Source organism: Anolis carolinensis, chromosome 2 (genome assembly GCF_035594765.1).
Source record: "Anolis carolinensis isolate JA03-04 chromosome 2, rAnoCar3.1.pri, whole genome shotgun sequence".
In the NCBI taxonomy this organism is placed as follows: Eukaryota; Metazoa; Chordata; class Lepidosauria; order Squamata; family Dactyloidae; genus Anolis; species Anolis carolinensis.
In genome coordinates this window covers 146,648,626-146,674,337 of record NC_085842.1, presented here as the reverse complement: position 1 = coordinate 146,674,337, position 25,712 = coordinate 146,648,626, and the positions used below count along the sequence as shown (strand labels likewise).

Sequence of the window (25,712 nt, the reverse complement as noted above, 5' to 3'; positions counted from 1 at the left end):
TAAGTGTGGTTTTTTAAGTGGTCATCTGTGAATTTACACAGGTGGCTTCTTTACCATTTATGCAAGTCGCAATGAACACAAAGATTAAGTAGAAATAGGGTGGTAAAATATTCTATTTGACAACTATTGTGAACATGATTTTCAGAATTTGCTTTCAGCATGATGTCCATTTTTTAATTTCTAAAGATGCTAATGTACACATCTGGTACTATTATACCACCAGCACTAAAAGAAGACCTAGTGCAATCTTGCCAGTCAACTTCTTGTTGACACTACTGGGCAGAGGACAATCGGGTATCAAGACAGTTCCATAGGAAAGAAGAAAAAGGAGCTTTAGGAGAGAGTGATTTGGTGCTGGTATCCCTCCCCATATAAATAGTTGAAAAATCTTATCTATTTTTGTGAAGAGAAATACTGAGAGGTCCAAGACAAAGTATTCATTTGAGGCTCCTTCCCTCATGTGAGTGTGGTACAGCGTCCAGGGATGCGGAATAAGATGGAGAAAATCAGGTTCGTAGTCCACACTCACCCATAAAGCCTACTTGATGACTTTTTGTTAAGGTATACAGAAAAGGGGGTGAGTTTTGCAAGCATCAACACCAAGGTTGGAGTAGATATGTTAAAAAAACTCATTCTGGTGGCCATTATATGAAGGTGCTCATGAAGGCCAGCAAGTTTGGGCTACGCCCGGTGGGAGTATAACTGGGTGTGTTTTGGGATACATGATGCTCTCTCCCTTGCTCACTCTCTGGGGATGATGGGAGTTGGAGAAGCCATGCTCTCTGCGTTTATGTAATGCATACAAGGACTATGTGAATTTCGTTACTTTGAAGGATTTATTTTGATGCAATGCCACAAGTTTTTGTTTTTGACTCTGTTGAGAGTAAATTTATGTTTCCGCTTTCATCTGTGTGAAGCTACTGTGTCTTTGATGATATTCCGCATAAATCGCAACAACTTTGGCCAGTCATTATCTTTCAGCCCAACTTTTTTCTTCATTGGGAGGATAAACCGGGAAGAAGAGTATCATGCAAGCTGTTTGGGTTCCTTGAAAGAATAAAGAAGAGGTATACATATAACAATGATCATGTTTGATTATGGTTTGGTCTACCAGATGGGCATGTTTACCTGGGGCTATAGCCATCTTGTGTATGCAACCATGACAAAAAATGGTCAGTTCCATCAGTACAGTGTTTTGTGACACACACACACAATACATTTATGGAGCTCAAATATGTGGGATTCTGGAAGCAGAAACCTGTCAGCAATGCCAATGTTTCCAAGCACTGGTCTCAGTGGTGGCCACAATGTCTCACTATATCAATGATGAATTCTGTCTCAACATTTCCCCATTCTGCTTAAAAAAAAAATTAAAAATAGGGGTACTCTTCAATTAGTAGGTGCCAGATGTTTCGTGTATCTAAGTCATCCTTTTCAAATGAGGAGGAACATGTTTGGGTAATTCTGCCATAACAAGAAGGGGTGAGTGGCGGTAGAATACAATGTCATACTTCCAATAAAGGATTGTAAAGGTCCACTATATACACCCTTCTAAACAGAAAAGAACGAAGAGACCAAAGCCACTATCGCAGCCACATTTCCCCCAAAACTTCCATTTTCCTCCACATTTTAAAATGATGTACCTTTTTGTCTAGGGAAGGAACATGTAGGAAGATTACCAATGTGATCCTATGTATGCCTTACTCAGAAATATTGGTTGTGCTCAATTAAGTGTATAGGGCAATGAAGAAATCCCTTCCCCATCAATAAGGCACTCAAAAATGACTATGGTTATCTGAAAATTCACTTTAGGAGTCCATCATATCTTACTATCAACTTGGATTCTCCATAAATAACTTTTGACACTAAGCAAATGGAAACCCGTGTGATAAATTCGTCTTAGGATCACTGTAAGTCTAAAATGGCTTAAAGGCACACAGCAACAATAGGAGTCTCAATTTCTTTTTTCAGAATGACAATGTGCAACAAAAGACCCAAGAAATGTATTATGCACACATTTTGTTATTGATAGCAGCAATTGCAACATTCTACTGTGTGCCATGCAGTATATAGGCATCATAGGAGCAGGTGTTAATAAATTAAGTCTAATGTGGAAAAAGACCAAACTGGAACTTCCAATTTAAGCATCAATTGCTACATTGATCCAAGGAAAATTAACAATTTCTGCCATCTAGCCATATTGAAAACAGCATTATTCAGTAAGAGATAAGAAAGGATGGATGTGAAATTCATCTGAAAACTTGTTTAAATGGCAAGATCAACATCACACACAAAAGTACAGCACTGGAAAGGTGTTTTAACTGAGGCAGTCAAGTAGGGTTTACTATCTTCTTAATACAGGAAATTGCTACCCGTGCTATTTGTTTAAGCTGAGTGATTACTGTACTTTTACTCTAAAATTTCCTACGTCATACTCTAGAGCCATATGCTATACTAGTGAGAAGTTTATGGAATGGAATGAACAATTTGAAATGTGATTGTCAGACTGAATCCAACTTGGAAGCTGATAAACAAAGAAATTATGCCTTACCAGTGATAGTTCATACATGCAAGAGGCATCATGGAAAGTTAGTTTCACCATTAGAAGCAGCAAGCTTTCAATGAAACTTCAGAGGTGGGTTGATTTTAGCAGTTTGATTTAGCTCTATTGGCTCTGATGGTGTAAAGATAGTTTTTCACAGGAGAGGAAATTCTCACCAGTAGAATGAAGCAACCATACATGTCCAGGTCTCAAGCCTAGCATCATGAGATCATCTGCTGTAGTTACTAGTTATTTAGTTCAACCTTGTTTATTATGAACAGATGCCCATGAAAAAAGGTAGAATGAACACCGAATTCCGTATTTTTCCTGAGCAAAATGCTGTAATGTCACGTTCATTACATCTTTCTGAGGCAATGGGTTGTATAGACTTTTGGGTAGGGATGTTTGTAATGGTATTTAAAAACTTATGGTCTTTTAAATAGCCTCAAAGGCTTAAGGCCTAATAGGGAATTTTTCTCATGAAGCGTCCATTTCTTCTGCAAAGTAAGTTTGGGAATATTGAATGTAAAATATAAGATCGAATGTCAAAATACATTCAGTAGTCTTTTTCTTAAAATGACATACTGAAATGAATATTGGGCCCAGCATAAAGGAAATTTACTTGAAGAATTCAGCTCATTTTCTGTATGCTTTGCTACATTCCCCACACCATGAGGGGAAAAGGACAGGACTTCTCTAGTATATTCTTGGCTGGACTCAAGGTGCTGCACACGATGTACTGAAATCAATCTTAAAAACCAAGAATCATAGAATCATAGAATAGTAGAGTTGGAAGAGACCTCATGGGCCATCCAGTCCAACCCCCTGCCAAGAAGCAGGAAATCGCATTCAAAGCACCCCCGACAGATGGCCATCCAGCCTCTGCTTAAAAGCCTCCAAGGAAGGAGCCTCCACCACAGCCCGGGGGAGAGAGTTCCACTGTCGAACAGCCCTCACAGTGAGGAAGTTCTTCCTAATGTTCAGGTGGAATCTCCTTTCCTGTAGTTTGAAGCCATTGTTCCGTGTCCTAGTCTGCCGGGCTGCAGAAAACAAGCTTGCTCCCTCCTCCCTATGACTTCCCTTCACGTATTTGTACATGGCTATCATGTCTCCTCTCAGCCTTCTCTTCTGCAGGCTAAACATGCCAAGCTCTTTAAGCCGCTCCTCATAGGGCTTGTTCTCCAGACCCTTAATCATTTTAGTCGCCCTCCTCTGGACGCTTTCCAGCTTGTCAACATCTCCCTTCAACTGTGGTTCCCAGAATTGGACAGTTGAAGGGAGATGTTGACAAGCTGCACACGATGTAACATTATCTGCAGAAGATAACATTAATTATGCGTGCTCTATAATACACAAAAAGTAGGTAATTTGCACATATTCGACTGGGCAAAGAAACCTACACAGGTGACTGAAAAATGCCTGAAAGTTTTAGATCCATTTTTGAATTTTAAGAGTTTCACTAGCTCAAACACATACACGTTTAAAGACAACAGCTGCAATCTCAAGAGTTAGAAATATGATTTTAGAAAAATAAAAAACAGACTCAATGTGGAATTTAAGTCCAGTTCAAAATTGCAAGCTTGCCTCAGTAATCCTAAAACACATTTCTATAGCAGGTCATGCCCTTGAGCTCAGTGGTACGAAGCATGTCCAATTTATATTTTGAAATTCTGGGAATGCTGGCAATGGGACTCTGCATCTAGATAAAACTCGCATTTTAACAAAGGTCTATGCTAGTTTCCTTTCTTCTACCACAAATTACTCAGGGAGCCAGAATTACAAAAACAAAAATGATAACTGTACTGTTCTTGAATCTAATCCAGGGGTGGGGAGTGGCGGTGGGAACTATATCCAGAAGGTTTGTCTCTTACCTTAACAAATGACATTGCTCACTTACTGCATTTTACATTACGTATCGTCCAATAAGCCTTTGTGAGACTGAGTAGATGTGGACTGACATGTCTACAGTTTAGAACAGAGGCCTTATAGTAGATAAATGTTGAATCTAGGCAGCATTTTTGTGACCACAGTGTGGTTCTGGTCAGGCAACAGAGGTAGTTACATAAAAAAGGAAACTCAAGACAAAGCTTCAAGTCCTTAGCATGATAATGTCTCCTAGCATAATATCCATACAGATACCGAACATGAACATGTCCTAGGAAAGAGGTAAGAGGCAATAATGCAGAGAAAGAGGCACAGAGAAAGTTAACAGTGCATCTTGGAACAGCTTCTCTTTCAGGAGTTCAAGGTGAAAATTTGAATGTAAGCCCTCCACAATCTTGGCTGCAGCAAGCTCTCCCTCCTAGAATTTAGGATCACTGCCAGAAGCCCTGGAAAACCAGGTTATACTATAGAGTAAAATGAGGATAAGGTCAGTTCTTGAAGTAGTGTGAAAAGGAAAGAACAGCACCAGTACAAAGTTATACAATGAATGAGGCAGAATGAAAAATCCTCAAGCTGCTCAAAGCACCAAATATACTAAATCCCTCTGAAGAACTCTGAAGATTTTTCAGCATTCTTGGCAGCGGAGTGGCAGAATATTTCCCTCCCTATGCAGAATGATAAAACAAATAAATTGCTGGCCCTATTTTTTCCCAAGGCAATGGCTTATACAGATTTCTCTCAGGTAAAAGTCCAGACTTTCTTTCTACCATTGTGGACTGGAATTTTCAAATCTTGTTCTTCAGAGTCAGGTGCCTGATAGCTGCTGGGAGAACAGGCTGGGGTTCAAAAAAGGGAGAGCGATCACTAAGAGGAACCTGAGCGTAAGCTGGAGGATACAAGTATGTTAAGGAAGTGCCTTGTTCTGCATGAGCAAGGAGGACTTGCCCCTTATTGTAACAGCAGGGGGTATGGCATCTTAATCAAATGCCAAAAGTTCTGCTTTGTAAGGTTGGACACTCAAAGACTAACCTACTTTGTGTGCAGGATCTTAACAATCCCCTCATATTGACAATCAAAGTGACCTGAGTTGGAAAAGGATGAACCTTACCTATTTTTCCATGTACGCTTAGTCATATCAGAGTAAAGAACCGGCAGCTATTCTTGATGAACTGTTCTCATTTTAAAAGACAGCATGGCAGTAGTGTGATATAAACAACAACACTTACAGTATCATAGTATCAGGCACAGGCTACCAATTTTTTGAAAGGTAATATACAGTACAGTGGTATTGGCTGCCTCTGCTTAAGTGTGCTCTACTCACATATACATCTACTCATGAATATTGGGCTCAAATGTAGAAGACATGAAGAAATGGTATGTGGAACAGAATTCCTCCTAAGAGGCGCTGTATGAAGACAACTAATTATGCAGGATTAGTGCCAAGGATGCACATAGATTTTAATGGGGACATCAAGAAGGACCTCTTATCTGAGCATATAGTGTTTCTAGTAACTGTTTGCACTCCAATAATAATTTTTCTGGGACATGTGTTGTTTGTCTGCCAAAAAATTCTCACAAGTGCTTGGTTACAGCTACACTGCTTCTTTTACAACTAACTCTTGAATAGCCAGAGCTCAATCACAGGACCAACATTTCACTTGGCAAAATAGGACAAGGATCACAACTGGGGTGGGGTAGAATTTAAATCAGAAGATTAATGGGGGCTCAAGAGGGTGCTTCCAGACAAGGCTTTTATTTTATCACCTTGTTTATAGAATTGCATTTAGGCTTTAGTGGTTTTCAGACATCACTTTTCATGTTTAATCCTGCCATTTGCTTCCATAGCTGCTTCTGTCTTTATTCCTTTCAAAGAAAATTTATAAAAAAAAATGCAAGACAGAGCAGCTGCGCCAAGTCTTTGGATTAGGAGTACTAGGAACTATCTAGAAGAGCTTTGTATTTCAACATATTCTCTTCTCCCTACATTTGAAATACACCTTTAGTAGGAGATCCAGATGGAAAAGGACCAAAGACCCCATCAGTAATCTCTAAATGACAGATCAAAACTTGTAATATTATTAAAATCTGTAATAGAGCAAATGAATGTATCTAGCCTGCAATATCTAGTTGTACTGCAAATCAAATGTTATTTCTCTTGAATAGGTCTTCTCTACCTCGTAATGTTACATTCTGTGCTTGTATGGTCAGCAGTCAACAGACCAAGCGCAGACACTCATTTGCTGCCCATATAAAGAAATTATTAAATGTTTATTGCCTATTTGTCTCAATTTAATTGGCTGATACAGACTAGGGCCTTACAACCAAGCAGCTGCCTGGGTCAGTTTATTGTCTTGATTGTTTCTTGCAATTATTTTATGAGGTGGTTTTCCCCAATCCAACCTGAAACCTGTCACAGAAATTAGTTTGAAGCATGTTTTGTTCATCTTCCATGCAGCTCCCTCTTTTGGATGGTGATGTTGGCTCGATAATGGCACAAATGAAATTACAGTCCACTTTCCATTTTCATGGATTCTGCATCCATGGCTCGAACATATTCAACTACAAAATCCAAAAAGCAAACCTTGATTTTGCCATTTTATATAGGGGGGGGGGGCATTTTACTACACCATGGATTTGGGTATCCATGGGGAGCAGGGTAAGTCTGGAGCCAAACTACAGCAGATAGCAAAGGCCCACTGTATAGTGCAGAGTTCACAAGGAAGGCAATTGTACACATCTATGTGCACTAGCAAGACAAATATGCTGACATCATAAGACTGGAGAAAAATCTGGTGGTGGTGGGGAGAAAGATGAACCTTCTCCAAATATTTGCCAAAAAAGCTCATAAATACAGTGCTGATTCCCAAGTCAAGTAGAGGGGAATCTGTCTATCATTAGTCTAAACTCCCACTATGTTTTGGGACCTTTTGAGAGAAAGTCAAGGCTGAGATTCAGAAAAATTATTGAGGTTTTCCTTTCTGGGTTCAGAACGTGAAACAATGGGCTTCAACAGAAGGACAAGACATTTTGTTGCAGCACTGTTCTTTTAAACAAAATAAAACAAAACACCTGCCACAAGTGTGTGTTAGAAGAAGAGATGGGCATTTAAACTGATTAGCTCCAATGCCAATACCAACAACTTCCTAACAATGAAAAAATGTTTTCCTTTGTTTCAGAAGAAAGTTTGGTAATTGGTAGAGACAAAAGTACTGTAATGGAAACTCTTTTGCTCAAGTCGCTCACTCCACAGAGCCTATCATACTGGGCTGGCCCGCATGCTCTCTCTTTCTGCCCTTCCCTTTGAACTAGCAAGTGTCCAACTTTCTGCATAAACGATATTGCATGTTGTAGGGTGCAGAAATATTTCCAGGGCTTTCCCTATCTAATCCCAGAGCTGGCACATGTTGGTGAACATTACTGTCCCCTGTGAGGTTGGCAGTGTGCTGGGCTTTCCCAGCTCCACTCCTGGAGCTACAGGCAGGGCTAGCAAGCATCAGAGTCACTGAGGAGCAGAGCCCGCCTTGTAGGGCTGGCAGTCTTGGGGGATCTCCCTGCCCCCACTCCCAGAGCTAGCAGGCATTGGAAACATAGTCAAAGTCTTTGAAGGAATCCTGCTCCTTTTGGGTGAGGGGCCGTGATTCACGGGGTGGCGTTAACAAGGCTGCTTCAGCGGTGAACTCTTCATCAAAATTGCTGATGTCTTCACGGCCTTTAATAACTGGCACAAATGGCGGCTTGATTTTACGGGCCAACAGAGCTTCCCACTCAATGCTCTGTGGAAATAAAGAAACCCACAATAAGCACTGCATCTGAGGAAGTATAATTAGGCCTTCTACACTGCCATATAAAATGCAGATTGTCTGCTTTGAACTGGTTTATCCAGTTCAAAGTAGATAATGTGGATTATCTGAGTATATAATCTGGAATATATGGCAGTGTAGAAAGGGCCCTACAATCTTATGCTACCAATTTTGATCTCTTAGTTAGCATTTAAGGTGCTTCAAGATTTCTTTGCATGCTAATATTCCAGAATAACATGGCTATATTTTTGAATAGCAGGAAGCATGGATTCCTGGTGTACATTTTTTTCGTTTGCCTTGTAATTTGGATCAAATTTGTTAAATTGTGTATTTACGAGGCAATATCTGACACATGGGTATGGCCTGTGTCAAAAATAGCAACTTTCTATTTACCAAGAAACTAGATAGTCTTCCCCCCCCCCTCTCTCTGTTAGCATATCCTAAAGAAAGACTATAGGAAAGGAGAGAGAAACTTATACTGACCCTGAAGAATGGCTGCTTCTTGACATCCTCTGCATCACGCTCACTGGAGCCCAGCCGTCGTTCTGGGTTCCGCCGCAACAGCTAAATGGAAAACAATGAGTAGTGCTGGGCTACCACATGGGACAGGTTAACCTACACTTAACTAATTGCCACCCACTGTCTCCTCTGTCCAGGGATGGGTGGACAAAGGTGCACGCGTCTTCTGTGAGCCTTCTGATACCACCCAGGCTTGAAGCAAGGCAAATAGGTGACTATAGAAAGTTATGTCATTGTGTGGAAGGTCCCATTCCTCCTCCCTGTTCCCCTCAGCCTAGACCAGCTTCTTATCCTCTTTGGCTCTGTTATGTCTTTACTCAGCCAAGAAGCACTTACACTTACCCGTCTCATGATACCAATGGCCTCTGTGGAAAGGAAGCGAGGATAGCGCACCTCATCATTGACAATGCTGTCAAATACTTCCTCTTCATCATCTCCAGGGAAAGGGGACTGCAAACCAAGAGGCACAATCAGTAGAGAGGTGTGTATTTTTTTAAAGTCCGCTTTTTTAAAAGTAATTCTTAGAAGTAATCTCACTCCACCTAAAATTCTTCGTATGGCTTCCAGTATCAAGCCTGACTTACATTAGGCTTACTCACCTCAACATGTACCTCTTTTTCACTTAGGATCTTAATGGGGAACCAAGACCCTGTTTAATTTCCTCTATCAACCAGTGTAGTATAGTGGTTAAGTGTGGGATTAAGACTCTTGAGACCAGGGTTAAAATTCTGTGCTCTGCAACGAAACCCCACTGGGTGACCCTGGACAAGTCACACACTCTCAGCCTCAGAGGAAGGCATGGGCAACTCCCCTCGAAACAAATCATGCTAAGAAAAACCTGTGATTCCGGCCATGAAAGCCTTCAACAACACATTATACCCTGTGATAGTTTCACCTTAGGGTTTCCACAAATGAGAAATCATGTGAAAGCAAATAACAAGATGTCTACATTTTGCAGTTGCATACAATCAAATCTGTGTTTCACTACCAAATACTTAATTCCTTGACTCACTGGCAGCATGGTTTCCATAGTCATATAAATGAGACTCACCTCCCCAACAAGCATCTCATAGATAAGGACACCCAAGCCCCACCAGTCAACAGCTCTTGTGTATGATGTATCTGTCAGCACCTCAGGAGCCAGAAACTCTGGTGTGCCACAGAATGTGCTTGTACGGTCAGCATAGCCCATCCCTACCAAAGCAGAAGAAAGCTGTTATGAAAGCATGATCTCATCAACAATCCTATACAAAATACATGAAAGAGTAAGCATCTAAAACTTAGGAGTGGGGGAGAGATGGTAAAGGGACAAAAGTGCATCGTTTCTCATGATAATAGTGAAGTTTTAATACTGTTGCACTTTGTTGAGATTTCACAGAATTATGAGCCAGAACACAAGATCTTGGCAAAACAGATACTATTTTCTGCTTCTCTTCCCTACACCTAAACTGTTTTCTTCTTGGGATGGTTGGATATAAGTTTATTGCTAACCAGGGCGGTATGTTCATCTGGTATCACTTCTGAAAGCTGGCTGCGTAATGTTTGAATTTTGATTTACAGAATCCTATCCCTGGTGGTGAGGAAGCCATTCCAGCCCAAATAATCACCTTCCTTGCAGAGGCCAAAGTCTGCGATCTTCACATATCCCTCTGTATCCAGCAGTAAGTTATCCAGTTTCAGGTCCCTGCAGGAGAAGAGAAATGTATGCAGAAAACATGACTACAAAAACAGTCTACAAAAATAGTCTACAAAAACATTGGTTGCTGCCCCAAAAGTGGCTTATGGGGTTACTGAAAATGTGTTCAAATATGGAAATAGGCCTGATCTATTTTGGTGGAAGGATATGGAAACTACACTATTAGCAAAACCAGTTCTGCATGCAAGAGAACACCACTCACATTTCAAAGCAACCACTCATTTTAAAACGTTACAAGAACTAGTGTAGTGCAAGTATCTGACATGAAAAGATGTTAAAAGGGCTATGGAAGATGGAAGAATATTGGAAGCATGGCCTATGTGGTGTTACTTACCTGTATACAATTTTGTGGTCATGAAGGAATTGCAACCCCAGGACAACACAAGCAGCATAAAATCTGCATAAGGCAACAAAGGGGGAAACCATTGTAACACTAGATAACACCTAGTCCTATTCTGGAAATCAACAATGACTACAGTGTCAAAGCTCCAGGAGTTTCGGGTGGGGGGAACATAACACAACAAGGGGAATCCATAAAGCAAGAAGCCAAGACCTGCTATTGGTGTACTGGAAGGGAAGTGACATCTATAAAGCACCAGACAGGATTCTTTTGGTTAGCCTCTAACCTGATTGTGTTTTGCAGAATGTGCCTCCCTCTCTCTTACCCAGCACTTACGTGGCACGTGGCTCTGTGAATACATCTGTGTGGATGTGCATCATGAGATCTCCACCTGCTGTGTACTCCATAACAAAACAGACATGCTGTGGTGTCTGGAAACAGGCAAAAAGGTTCACTAGAAAGGGGTGCTTTGCATGGGTCACAATTTCGAAGATCCGTTTCTCACACATCAGGCTAACAAGAAGAAAGGAAAAGCTATATTATAGTAGGTGACAACCATAGTCTAACTGGTACTTGTTAATTAGCACAACCATCAGCTATCATTATTACCCACATATACAGTTATTTAGTCTTGGTGTATGAAAACATATAGAAGTGACTGCATCAACACAGAATCATAAAATCATATAGTTGGAAGATACCACATGGGCCATCTAGTCCAACCCGCAGCCATGCAGGAAAAGTGCAATCAAAGTACGTAACTCCAGCAGATGGCCATCCAGCTTTTGTTTAAAAGCCTCCAATGAAGAAGCTTTCACCACACTCCAAGGCAGAGAGTTTCACTGTTGAACAGCTTTTACGATCAGGAAGTTCTTTTTAATATTCAGGTGGCATTTCCTTTCCTGTAATTTGAATCCACTGCTCCAAGTCCTATTCTCTTTACATATATAGTATGTATGTAAAGTCATCTTACTAAAATGATGCAGTTCTGGAGGCAGGCATTTAACATGTCAGACAATGTCCTTCATTCACAATCCCATAAAAACAAACCTTGCCACAAGAGTGTGCATCTAGTGACCAACTTATCATGCAGTTAATTATACTTCTACCCTTGTACATATATGTGGTTAGAGGCTTGGTAGCTGTAATGACCTAAAAGTTATCAGTGCAAGAGGTATATCTACTTATAGCGTAAATCCAGCCTTTCTCTTTAAGAGTCTGAGTGATGACATTGTATGGGAATTGGGAAGTGAAGTAAACAAATGAAAGGGTAGAAGGAAAAGCAAAATGATTTTCCACCCTTCTGTACAAATACCATCTCTCTTTCTTGAAGTCAAAACACATCTCTGAGCACATCATTCTTTCTGCAACAAAAACATGAGCAAAGCACAGAATGGTTGGGCCTTATACCAAATTAGTGCAAATGCGGTATCAGAATAAAAAACAGGTGCTACAACATTCCCTTCCCCCCACTTCAATCACAGTAGTATTATTACTTTTTCTGTCGCTAGCACAGACTCACCTCTCCACCTCATCCCTAGCAATGATGTCTCCCTTCTTCAAGGCTTTAATAGCAAACAGATTCCCTGTTCGGTGTAACTCGGATAGTAGCACCTACATCCAAAGAAAAACATCACCAAGACAATAGTTACTAGAGATAGTGACTACTACCACCAAACAAGTATTGTCACTAGAGATAACAACCAAAAAGAAAATATCAATACAGGCTAGAGGTAAGCAGCCAAAGCTCCCAGGTCCTCAACTCATACCCATCTCACCCTCTGCACACATTCTGCTCTGCAATACATGGTAGATGGCTTTGAATTCGTCAAAATGGGGAGAGGAAGATACGCTGCTTAATGGCAGATAGATACTGGAAATTCTGAAGGAAAGGAAATGACAAGAACCTCACATAGTTAGGCAATATTCACCTTGCCAAAGTGTCCACGGCCCAGCACAGCTACAAAACGGAAATCATCCATAGTGAGAGGTGTTTTTCTCAGGTGGCTGTTGCAAGATGAAAGAGCAAGTCAAAGATATTATCTTCTCCCCCTCCCCTGAAGTACTGGGAAGTTGGAATCATCAAGAAATTATCCTCACCATTATCATAATTGACTTTTTTCTCTGTCCCATATGCAACTAATCCAGGGGGAGAATAGGATTCTAAAACTAATTCCTCTGACAAATATAGGAACTGGCTGAAAAACTACAGCCCTTGTAAAAAAGCTGAAAAGAATAAGGATCCTCCAAGAAACTGCAAGGATCAAAGGACTTGTTTGAGCTGAGTGCCACCTTGTATCCAATCCCATGGAAAACGCAGAGTACAAATTCAATCAATCAATCAATATATAACTGGTATACAACCATTATCATTTGCCCCATTCAGTCTCACCAAAAAATGAAGGGCATGGATCGATTTCCTACAAAAGGATCTAAAATACCAGACATTCAGTCTGGAGAGACAATTATTCTACATTTCAAGTACAGAAAGGGTACCTAGAAAAAGAACCCCAAGGTCTGGAGTGTCATCTGATGACAGAGAACAGGTTAAGACACACCATGCTGTATGAGCCCTGCTCAGGAGGTAGGACCAGATTATAGTAAGAAAATGTGACTGAGGCAGAGTTATAAAACAAGAGCAGAGGGGAGAGATGTTTACCCCTTAGACCCTTACCTGGGAAAAATACTCTCAGATCCTCTGGCCTCACATCCTGGGCCCAGTTCCAATTGGAAGGGGATCTCCTCCCCAGTTTGCAGGCCCTAAAGAAGCAAACCGAGCACACACTTAAAGAGAGCCTTAAGGCAACTATCTGTGTTTATGACACAGGAGACAAGAATAAGCTCCTGTAAGACCTGGTCAAAAAAGGGAAGAAAACATACCAACAACACCTTCCCGGGCAGTTCACTGTCATCCTGGCCCATCTGTTCAACTCTGTCACCTTCTAAGTTCAGCTTCTCAATGGCAACGTCCCTAGAGAAGGGGAAAATCATGGGTGCTGCAGCTTAGTCAGAAGGTGTGGAAAACATCACCTAGGTTTTTGTCTCCAAGACAAGTCAGCCCCCTTGTATCTCACAAACAGTTATTTGACTGGTTAAGGTACAAACTAAGCCTTCAGAAAGATATCCTGGACAAAGAGAAGTGGTTGCTCCTGAAAAGAGCTATGGTTGCTTTGCAAATGGGATTCTGGAAGAAAACTGTATAGGGATGTAGAGCTTGCATAGTTATGAAAGAAATATAAAGCAGAGAAACTTGCATAATACTTAGCTGCCATAAAAAGCATAGAGATATACATATTCACATTGACTGGTGATGGTAAATTGGAGATCACTTCTGTTAGATGCCTATAACTTCACTGGTTTACATGGGACTTGTTATCATTAAAGCATAGGGCATCCCAACATAATCATCTCAAATACATTTGCCTCATTTTTGGCAACAGAAAGGAAAGAAAGTTTGCCATTTGGATTGTCTTCCTATGAAAAATATGGTTTTCATAGCACGGCAGGCTACCTTTCTAGCAAGTATAATGGCCTACCCAGAATTTAGGCTGTGTCTACTTTCTGAGCCAACTGCTGGGTTCATCTGTGTTGAGGGGCTATAAGTCCCTGTGGTGCTGGCCGTGGGGATAATGCGCCGCAGGAGTCGCACCCATGTGGCTATATCAATGTTCATCTGGCGGGCACGCAGGAAAGCCTTGCCTTGGAAGAAGAGAAAGAGGCAGAGTCACTCCAAATAGTGCAAGCACTGCTGTAAACACTGGAAGCCTATTTATTCTAGCATCCTGGTTCCACATTGGTGTTCCAGATGGCTCTGGAAAGCTCCCAAGCAAGGCAACTGCATTCTGCTGCTCACATTTGGAGCTATGTTGTCTTTGATCCTCAAGGTGTTACAATAACCATTATGACTAATACCCTTATCTTCCACATTTTGCTGTAATATCTTTTTCAGACCATATAAACTAGTAGAAAGTTTGATGTGTTTCAACCTTTAAGGTTCAAACCTGATTTTAAATATCCCTTGAAAGAATACTTTGCACAGACTGTCACTAGGCTCTTTTGCTTTCAAAGTGACAGAAACCAGAATCGATATTTATCCTTAACAGTATGTCATACAGCTTTCACAGCAAAACAGCAGCTCAACAAAAATGGCATTAGCATCTCATTGTCACTAAATGTGACACTAGAATATGCATGACAGCACATTTCCACAGCTGTCTAAAGCTGCCTTGTTGGCAGACATGTGTGATGCAATCAAATCTTTCACAATGTGTATTAAGAGAACATCCCTGTAGTCCAAGCAAAGTTGGATGATGGAGATTATAGTTCTATTCTTCAGAATGTGTCCCATTTCTTACCTTGTTGCTTAGAGAAGATCTTTTTCTGTCGCTGAAGTTTGGGTATGCGCTCAATGACAGGGTTAAAAAAAGTAACCTGCAGCAAAGGAAAATAAGGTAAGCTCAGCTAAGACAGACTGCACACTTGACAGCCACTCCAGCCCAAACACTAGCAGAGTACAAAAGGGGCCTAAAGACCAAGGCTAACAGGTTGATAGCTACCTAAAAACTAAGCAGCTGAGGTAGACGGAGATTGAAGTGATTTCCCTCTAATGTGAGGAAGTCTGGTTTTGCCATAAGATTCAGTAAGAAGGAAGTATTCATTTTCTGGGCTAAGAGAATGAAGAGCTTCCACTCACTATTCTCTTGGATTTTAAATAGTCACCTTCAGGAAATCCTGACCCCTTCTACTAGGGATGGTGGATCTATGATTTCCAATTATTTCTGGGCTCCCCATCAACATTAGCCAGTATGTTTAGAAATATAGTCCAACAACATCTGTAGGGACATGGGTTTCACATCCTTTCTCTGTGCTAAAGAATAAAAGAACCTAGTAAAAAAGTTGATTTAGACATTTCTATCATGACCCAAGAGAGGCAGCATGGTGTTGTGGTTTAAGCACTGGACAATGACTCTGAAGACCTGAGTTCAAAGGCCTGTTTGATCATTGGATCATTGCACATTCTCTTGATCTCAGGGGAAGGCAAATGTGAACCCCCTGTGAACAAATATTTTTAAAAAACCATGCCACACAGCCTCTGAGGATGCCTGCCATAGTTGTGGGCAAAACGTTAGGAGAGAATTTTTCTGGAACATGGCCACACAGCCTGAAAGACATACAACAACCCTGAAACCATAAATTTCCCTTAAAGTCACCATTAAATTAGAAACAAAGGCATAAAATGATAACATAAATTACAATCATGATTTAGAATAGATTATCTAATCTATCTAATCTAAATCTAAATCTAATCTAATCCAATCCACAATAAAAGTGAAAACCCATATGTGTGTATGTGGCACGCATTTCCACTCACAGAGACAGCCTCCAGCCTCCACAAACAGGCTACACTTCCCACTGCTCAAAAGCTAGTAAGTCACTACTTTGCACTGACATTGAGGTTACAGCGAGCACCATGAACATGTAGCCCATCCCCTGCCAATGTCCTCCCTAAACACTACAAACCACCACCCAAGGAATGCTTTCATTTGGGGACAATTTCATCCTACATTTTGCTATCTCTTCCACCACAGGCAGGCATCCCAGGGTTCTCCATTGCTGTGGAATTTGCATGACCCCGCCTACTCCCCTTCCCTTTCCAATCTGTCTACAAAACAAACAACAGAATTGAGCTGCAACTAAACTTACTGCAGAAGTTTGGGAAATTGAAGTTGGCACTGCCGGGTCCCCAAGCTAGTTCTTTATAAATCCACACATAACATACAAAATGATAAACACTCACATGAAAATAATAAACACAGTGATGAAAACTATCTGAAGAAACAGTATCCCTGAAACTTAAAAGGGTGGCAACCCTCTAATTAATCTCTGTGTTCATAAGCCAACCACTTTAGCACTTTAGTGGGTTAGAGGTTGTTGTTTCATCCATTTTAGAAACATACACAAAATAGAAGCTGGGATATTTTGACTTCACTTTCTCAACTGTCTCCCCGGGTAGTACACCAAAGCCAAGGTTAAATATAAACAAACAAGAATTCTCATAACAAAAATTATTTGAGAAAGGAAAACTGTTTTCAAGACAGAAACTGGCTAAAGTTAAAATGATACAATATTCTGGCCAGTTATGGTCCTTATCCATAATGAATATTAACTATTGCACCATGTAAATGAAACATAGTGATTCAGGCATTTTGGTTCTTCTCAAATAATTGCAATTTTTCATCTAGAAATTGTAGTACAGATATCTTCAGGGCTTCCCACCCTACAAGTAGTGTTTGTATTATAGATAACCTGCATTTTTCAGATCTACTGTTCAAACAAGAACTTATTATTGTAAGAAGAATATTCCAAATGACCAGAAGCACTGTTTTTATCTCATGGCAGAGGGACATGTAAGAATTATTGTGTAGCACCATTGCTAGACAGGGAGTGACACAAGTATTGTAGTAAAACATTTACTGTCTCTCCATAGTCTCTGCCTATGGATTTTTGGAAAGAAAAAAGGGGGGAGTGCAACTATTATGTGGTGAAATACAGTAGTACAGTAGTACCTTTAAAAAAAGATTTTTTTAAAAAAGCAATGAACATCAAGGGAGCCTGCGATGGCGCAGCGGGTTAAGCTGCTGAGCTGGCTGATCTATCATGTCTGAAAGTTGGAGTTTCTCATTCCTGCTTTCTCTCAAGGCATGTTTCCATTTTATATCTATATGTAGAGGTAATCTCACTGTTATTTCAGACACTTTATGTTAACCCTTCCATTCTGCAAGTCCTTTCGTGTTTAGCTATGAAATGTGACTACCTTGGATACAACATTTCTAGGCCTCACTGGACTACTTAAAATCTTCTTTTTGTTACCTCTGCCAAGAGAGTACCCTGTGGCTCCAACTCCAGGTGGATTTCATGGCGTTGGTTGTCAAGGAAATCCTCCAGTTTAAGGTATTTCAGGGCACAGAGACTTCGGTAATCACGCCAGTATACACCAATCTCCAGCTCTCTTGCCTATTACAAAGAAAACTTATTAAATCAAAAATGTCAACAGCAAGGAATGACTTACTCCACATAAGATTCACAACTGCTATATTAAAGCTCAACCATTTTTGACTTCTGAATGACTCCAGAAAGACAGCAAGACCAATGTTATGAAGTATATTGCTCAATGAGCACAAAGGGGAAAATATCATAGTAACTCTTGCTGTATCATGTGTCATGCAATCGACAAATTCCTCAGCTGTGTCAGCATGTGATATCTCCTTTCCCCCTAAGCTACCATATTTCACCGCATAATAGTTACACTTTTCCCCCTTTTCTCTTTAAAATAGGGGGAAGGGTGCAACTATTATGCAGTGACAACTGTTATGCATTGAAAAAAGCCTCTTTGAGGGGGCAGCTATGTGGGTGCTCCCTTAAAAGGGGCTTTTTTCATCACATAATAGTCCCTTTGAGGGGGCAGTTGCACAGGCGGCTGGACCTGTTGCACCTGTGTGGCTGCTTCCTTTGCAAGGGGGCATCCATGCAGGCAATTGGAGCCTTACCCATTGAGTTGCACCTTTGATTCACTTGCCTAGGCACAGGCAAGTGAATCAAGGGTATGACTATTATGTGAGAAAAGGAAAAATACAATTTTATGCCCCCCAAAAAGGTGTATGTGTGTGCGACTATTGTGCGATGAAATACAATAGTTATATACATGATTTAGGGGTGATATTTGATTAGAGAATCAACAGCTAATGAGAATGAAAATATACCATTCTTCCCTATTTTCCAATAGGCATGCAATGGAGAATTTTTCTCCACTACATTGCTCTATATACAGTAGAGTCTCACTTATCCAACATAAACGGGCCGGCAGAATGTTGGATAAGCGACTATGTTGGATAATAAGGAGGGATTAAGGAAAAGCCTATTAAACATCAAAATACATTATGATTTTACAAATTAAACACCAAAACATCATGTTATACAACAAATTTGACAGAAAAAGTAGTTCAATACGCAGTAATGCTATGTAGTAATTACTGTATTTACAAATTTAGCACCAAAATATCACGATGTATTGAAAACATTGACTACAAAAATGCGTTGGATAATCCAGAATGTTGGATAAGCGAGTGTTGGATAAGTGAGACTCTACTGTACTGAAATATAATTCTAGAAATTTTGGTAAAAAAAAATCAAGCCAAAAAATCCAAGTTGACTTATCCATGGGTCAATGTAAGTAATGTACTTTTTTCAAAAACAGGGATTTATTCCCATTTCTGTGTAGAGTGACACTTAAAAGAAGCACCAACTCCCCTCTACACACTGCTATGGTGCTGTATCTGGCCTTTTAAAATGGCTGAATGGTGAAATAGTGTCAGTGGTGAGGGGCAGCTGGTCCCCTAAGTGTCAGTGGTGAGGGGCAGCTGGTCCCCTAAGCACTGGTATTTCTCCCTCTCTGTGAAATGATTCTCAACTTATCAATTGGTCATATAACAATACATAATTTTGTCCCCAAAACTTGCCCTTGATTTATACGAGGTTGACTTATACATGAGTATATATGGTAAGTCATGGAGATCACAGAAGGCTAAGTCTTAGCACATACCCTCTCCAGCTCCACAGTGAAAGTCTGGTTCCATGCCTGTAAGCCAATGGGTTTCCATGCCGTCTGGCCTACAACTCCATTATCCAGCTTCAGGACAGCACTCACCTCATCTGAAAATGCAAGAGGGACAACGAAGAGTAAAATTTGAGAAACAACAGAAAAAGGCCATTGTAATACAGGATGAGCTCTTGAGAAAAAAGGCAGGAAGGCGAAGGGCACTTGTGGAACTGGGCTGCATCCCAGTGCCTATCTTTCTCTCAGTGCTCTTTCCCCACTGCTCTGCAAGGCTACTCACTGCTGATATCTTCACATTTGATGGTAGTTCTGCCACTCACACTACCACTGCGACTGTACAATCCTCGCCCGCTGCGGCTCATGAAAGAGCTGTTGCAAGGCAAGGACACAGTGGAGCCACGGGTGCGTCCTGGGACAAACTCCAAGAGACCACTGCAGCCTAACAGTTGAACTTCCAGTGTCCCTGCCAAGGAGAAAGAGCAAGAGTATGGCCCAATTAGACATACCCTGGAGCATTCAAAACAAGGAAGCCATTTGCATACAACCTTGAATATTACACGACAAGAGCTCCTGGAAAGCAGGAGCTCTGTCTCTTTACTTCATCACAGCCCAAATGAAGTAGGGAGAATGGGATGGAGTGAGTGTTTAAGCAGAAAGTAAGATTGCTCATTGTGAGCAAATTTTGGTAGGACACAAAGAGTGTATTAAATCTTACAATGGGGCAGCACACCACACTCATCCAGGCCCACGGTATGGGAAGGCAGTTACCTGTGAGTGGTGATGGCTTTGAGAGAGTATTGTACTGGTTATGTTGGTAAGAAGTATTATTGCGGACACTGAAGGTAGGCGAAGAGTCTAGGATGAGCTCCTCCTTGATGATACAGCCCTTGGGGTGATCCTGGGGCAACTCAGACAGACGCTGCTCTAACGAATGTCGCAGGAGATCCAACTTCTGGCTCGATTCATTGAGCTTCATCTGTGCCTATAATCAGAGGCTCAGGTGGTCAGGAGCAAACAATAGTATCACTAATATACTTTTCACTTGCTTTCCATCTCCCCTCCTCCAGTCATCAACCTTGCACAAACATTGCAGTCTTTCTGTGATATTAACAACAAAAAACCACAACTCTCTGTGTCTTAGACCTACATTCACTTCAGGGGAGATCTAAATTCCTTGTTTCTCATGCAGCTGTACTGTCAATGATATCAGGCCACACATCAGCTGCAGAGCTTGTCACAGCAAAGTCCAAATACAAATATTTTCATATTTTCCATGATTATCTACAGCTAGAACTGGGTGCTATAGTTCCAGAAAATTTATAATAGCAGAGAAGTCCATATTTTGTTTGTTTTATTAAAATGTTTATATCCTGCCCTATATTTGAAGATCCCAGAGCAGCTTACAATAAAATCAATCTAAAACAATACCAATAATTTTAAGATATTACAAATCTAGTAAATAGAATATGAATTACCAGACAATTTAAAACTGGCTAAAACCATTTTAAATGACTGATGTTTTGTATTTCTTTCAAGTTCCTCCCAAACTCAGATTATGAATGCATTCTCAAGATAGATGCTTTATGACAAAAAAATTGATAAGAATTCTTGTTCATTGAAGAGCCTGCTTGTTTTCTGGAGATGGGTATTATTAGTGATGTAGGAGGTAATGTAATCTTGTGGTGAGGATTACGGAGAGGTGAGTAACACATAACCATCATGATGAATACCCTTATTCTCCACATACTGCTGTTAATTGCTAACTTTTTCCAAATCATTCTTTCCCTCTGTAGCCCCAAATGAGGGAAGTATTTATTACCTCAGAGATGGCATGGCGGTCCTGAACTTTGCTGGCGCCCAGAAGGCGCAGTACGTTCTTGGCGCCCTCAGAGACTGCATGCTCCACTCTGAAGTGATGGCGCAGCTCCTCGATCCTCAGCTCTATGGCACTTAGATCAGCATTACCTAGGAGCGATATCAAACACTGTGCTTAGAAGAACAGCTGAGTTTTATGGGGAAGCCAAAACAATTCAGGCTCAAGAAAATGGCTTTTCATCACCAGGCAGATGATGAGGATGACTTTACAAATCCCTCTAAGAAAAGGGAACTTTAAAAGGTTAAAGGTGTGGCCATTGCAGTGTACCACAGAGGCCCCACTTTTCACTTTTAAAGATCCCTTTGTCTGCACCAAAAAGGCCTGCAGTGAACAGGGCCTGGCTTCTCCCTCCTCCTCTTCACCTTGTCCATCCTCCATATTCAGCTGCACCTCGTCAGCCTGCATAGCTTTGCGGATCTGCATGCGGATTATATTGATCTTGGTCTTGCTGTCCTGTAGCATCTGCTGGGCCGTCTGTAGCAGCTTCCGATCCTAGAGAGCAGACCAGGTGGTTTGGGATTAGCAGGATCAGCAGAAGAGAATCAGCCATTTCCACATCCCCAGATCTGAGGGAAGAATCGGCCCATCTGCCTCCTCTTGTGTTACTCTGCAATTTGACAAAAACTGCACCCTGTTCTCTTCAAAGCTTGGGTGGGGGGACCCATACCCTACTTTTCTGAGTTGGAAACACACCCTATTGTTTGGGAGACCTGTGGGGTCTGTAGGATAGAGTTTAGTTAAAAGGATAATTTGATTTTTCAAACAAAATTACATTTAAAAAAGACATCTATCTGACAGAGGTTCACAAATCCTGAAATATTTCAGATCAGCTTCATATCAGTAACAGTAATAAAAAAAGTAAAATGATCAAAAAAAAGCATCTCTCAAAGTTCACAAACACAAAATGCCTTTCTGCAATCAATTCAGACACCATTTCCCACTCAAAGAGGAGTTCACAAGAAATGGGTAGGATAACTGTACATATCTGGACCAATTTTGGCTGCTGCAACCATATGCAAACTATTCCAATTATGATTAATAGAGTAACCATCTTTAAATAATTTTTCAGATAAATTCATGCTATGCAATTACTTAGTCATTTCAGAATCAGTTATTTACAGATGATTTCTACTAGGCTAATAGCAAATATGCTGATCAGACAGCTTCATCTGCTACTGCAATTGTTATCCAATATCATTGTATTTCGTAAGTAATTAAATATTCAATCTGTCTGCCATTCCTGCTTTGTTTGAAGCAAAGGGCCACTAAAGCATGCCACCAAGCCATTGGTGCTAGCAACTCCAGTAGGACAGTGGCTCTCAACCTGTGGGTCCCTCTCAAACTGTGGGTTTTGGTCTTCAGCTCCTAGAAATCCTAACAGCTGGTAAATTGGTGGAATTTCTGGGAGTTGTAGTCCAAAGCACCTGGGGACCCATAGGTTGAGAACTACTGCAGTAGGAGGATGGAAAAGGACCATGGAAAGCTACTACCTGTCACAACACACAGATACTCAAATAGATAGACCAATATTGTGATTTAGCTTCAGGAATGTTTGTATGTATGTCCACTCATGGCTGAAGAGTTAACAAGATGTAGTATAAATTCCAGAGGTCTCATCTTGAGCAGATAAAGAGACGAGTCAGGATTGAATAGTATAAGGGGAAGGACAAGTGTAGCACACACACCTTGGCAGTGCCATTAGCATACATCTGGATCATGTTCTCTGCTCCCTGCTTCACCTTCAGCTCAATATTTAGCTGCTTTTCCAGGCCAGCAATGCGGTTTTGGGTAGCTGTTGGGTAGCTCAGGCTGCCTGGTGACTGTGGGGCTTCTGGGAAAAATAATCAACAGTAAAGAGGTAAATGACAGGACAAAAATATTAAAACAGCATCAATCTCTGCTTAACAAATAAGGAATGGGTGTCTTTAGACTTCTCTAACAAACAGTGCTGGTGCATTGAGCCTTGTAAATCAAACTACGTTGATTCTAACCATAGATGTACGCTAGGAATCCACATCATAATCACTTGCTTACACTGGTGTATGCATGGTGTTTGTGGTGGTAGAGTAAAATTAAACTGCTAAGCACATTTAGAACTTTATATCATATTAATGTTTTAAAGTAGGTGCTCCCACTTTCAATCATGTGGCTGCTTCCTGCAGGATTCTGGGGCTTGTAGTTTAGGGAATCCAAGGACCTTTGGCTGAGAATTGCAAAGGTCCCTCCCAAAATGTCAAACCCCTGAATTCTGTAGGAGGTAACCACATGATTGAAAGCATGAGCCAGCACTTTAAAATACTTCATTGTCCTTAAAGCAATTGCTTCCTCAATCAGAGCAAGGGTATCAAACTGGTGGCCCTCCAGATGTCTGGGCCTCCAGTTCCCAGAAGTCCTATCCAGCTTGTCCAATGCCAGGAATTCTGGGAGCTGAAGTCCAAAACGTTGGAGGGCCACAAGTTTAACACCACTGTGTTAGAGGTTTCCAAACTTCAGTACCAAGTAAGACAAAGCAGTTTGTAACATAGATTTCAGCCCATTTCACCAGTTTTGCAACCACTTTACTGACTTCTGATTGATGACCAAATGCTACACTTCAAGGCACTGCACAGCTTGGAATCCAACAGCCATCTAAGGGGCTATCTGCTCCCAAATGAATTCCACCAAACTTAAACATTATAGTCAAAAGCTCATCTCCAGTGCCACAGGCTGCTCATGGTGTCCAATTTAATGAACTGTTTCATTTTAGTGTGCCCTGACTTTCAATGTGATGCTGCTGCTTTCCTCTTTTTTTACTGGTAAAACCTCTTGTACAACTATGCTTGCTGTTTACATGTATATATATGTGTGTGTGTGTGTGTGTGTGTGTGTGTGTGTGTGTATATATATATATATATATATATATATACACATACATACATACATACACACATACATATACACACATGCACATATATATATACAGACACATACACACACACAGAGAGAGAGAGAGAGAGAGAGAGAAAGAGAGAGAAAGAAAGCATTATGGATATGGTATATTATGGATATATTTTAATGTGTTTCAAATTCTATTGACATTTTGAGTCATATAAACTCCCTGGAAACCTTTTGAACTGTGAAGACAGGGTGTTCTGCTTTAAGCAAATAATATATAAACAAACATAACTGTTTTAACCACACACAAAAACCCCAAAAACAAATGTCTGCCATAGACTTGTATTTCATTATAACATAGAAGCAGTTTTAGTAATTGTAAAGGAATTACCACAAGATTTACATGAAACCAAAGAAGAGTCTATACCGCTCTATGACAAACCAAAATGCAGTTATTTTCCTTTAATGTGAAAGGGTAAACAAAGGGCAATTGTCAGGCCCAACAAGAGGATTCTCTTGTTATCTTCTCTACCCAACAGCACATTGCCAACAGCACTGTCAATGGCCGCTGAGTTCCGTTAACTAGCATCTGCATCTTTCTGGATTCAAAGACCACCTACTTCCACAACTTTGATCGAGTGTGATTTGACCTATGACAGAGGCATATTCCATTCAGCTGAGTAAATAACATCCTCTCTGCTCCTTGGAATGCTATTTTTAGGACTGATGACTACTGCTGAAAGATAGGCACAGACTACAAGCTTTTAATGAGCAAAAGGCAATGTTCAAACTCTGTGTCTTTAAATCCTGGATGATAGTTTACATCATGTGGAAGGACAATGGTAAGGTCATAACACTCTCCATTAGTGTTCTCCTTAATTTTTTACCCAGAGACAAAGAATCATCTATATGAGATTGGGAGCCTGTTCTTGAGAACAACTGCCAGAATGGCTTGGCATTCATTGCTGTGTAATGTAGTATAAAGCAAGCCAGCTGGAACAAACTCTTAAAGAAAAGGAGCAGCTCAGATCTTTTAAGCCAATACACCACTAAGTAGATCCTCGATTCCCAAAAGGCTTGCTTAGAAAGAGTACTTACAGTATAAAAACATCACAGTTGTGGAGTTAAATAGGGATAGGCTCAGACATATGCCCATCCCGAACTCTCATCAGTGATGGCCAGGCTCGGTGGTTTTATGTTGTCTATAAAAGACAACACTGAAAAGTAGAATGTATTGTTTCTTGCTTCAGCTTGAGCCTGGATACAAATCTACTTCTTAATTTTTTCTAGTGGAGAGGAAATAGCCACACCCATGACCCACACTTTTTCTAGTCTGTTTACTGCACAGGATCTCTCTCCTCCCCTTTCTAGTGGCTTGTACTTCAATGTGGAGGCTGGCAGAAAAGCCTTCACTTCCTCCTTTTTCAGATACATAGGCTGCTCCTTTCTGGATATGACACAGTCCAGATCGAGCGGAACAAGTAAGCTTGCATTGGAAAGTAGTGCCTTGAAGCTCAAGGGATAAACCCAAGGTGCACAGCCATGAGGGAGGGAGCGGAAAAAGGCA

At 40.8% G+C, this 25,712-nt stretch overlaps 1 protein-coding gene across 2 annotated transcripts in view; it reads right to left on the bottom strand.

Annotated features, from left to right (window-relative positions):
* Positions 1–2,002: 2,002 nt before the first annotated feature.
* Positions 2,003–25,712, bottom strand: part of pkn1 (protein kinase N1) — a 75,290-nt gene continuing 51,580 nt past the window's right edge. For both annotated transcript variants that reach the window (XM_008104213.3, XM_003217135.4), the window contains exons 3-22: positions 22,957–23,102; positions 21,634–21,763; positions 21,215–21,360; positions 20,164–20,377; positions 19,676–19,858; positions 19,381–19,490; positions 17,652–17,795; positions 15,137–15,212; positions 14,318–14,480; positions 13,662–13,752; positions 13,456–13,541; positions 12,713–12,788; positions 12,304–12,395; positions 11,118–11,294; positions 10,776–10,838; positions 10,353–10,429; positions 9,797–9,939; positions 9,088–9,195; positions 8,710–8,790; positions 2,003–8,199 (exon numbers count right to left, since the gene is read on the bottom strand). In XM_008104213.3, coding sequence (XP_008102420.2) covers positions 7,996–8,199; positions 8,710–8,790; positions 9,088–9,195; positions 9,797–9,939; positions 10,353–10,429; positions 10,776–10,838; positions 11,118–11,294; positions 12,304–12,395; positions 12,713–12,788; positions 13,456–13,541; positions 13,662–13,752; positions 14,318–14,480; positions 15,137–15,212; positions 17,652–17,795; positions 19,381–19,490; positions 19,676–19,858; positions 20,164–20,377; positions 21,215–21,360; positions 21,634–21,763; positions 22,957–23,102 — 2,510 coding nt within the window. In that variant the 3' untranslated portion in view covers positions 2,003–7,995. The remainder of the gene's footprint in view (positions 8,200–8,709; positions 8,791–9,087; positions 9,196–9,796; positions 9,940–10,352; positions 10,430–10,775; positions 10,839–11,117; positions 11,295–12,303; positions 12,396–12,712; positions 12,789–13,455; positions 13,542–13,661; positions 13,753–14,317; positions 14,481–15,136; positions 15,213–17,651; positions 17,796–19,380; positions 19,491–19,675; positions 19,859–20,163; positions 20,378–21,214; positions 21,361–21,633; positions 21,764–22,956; positions 23,103–25,712) is intronic.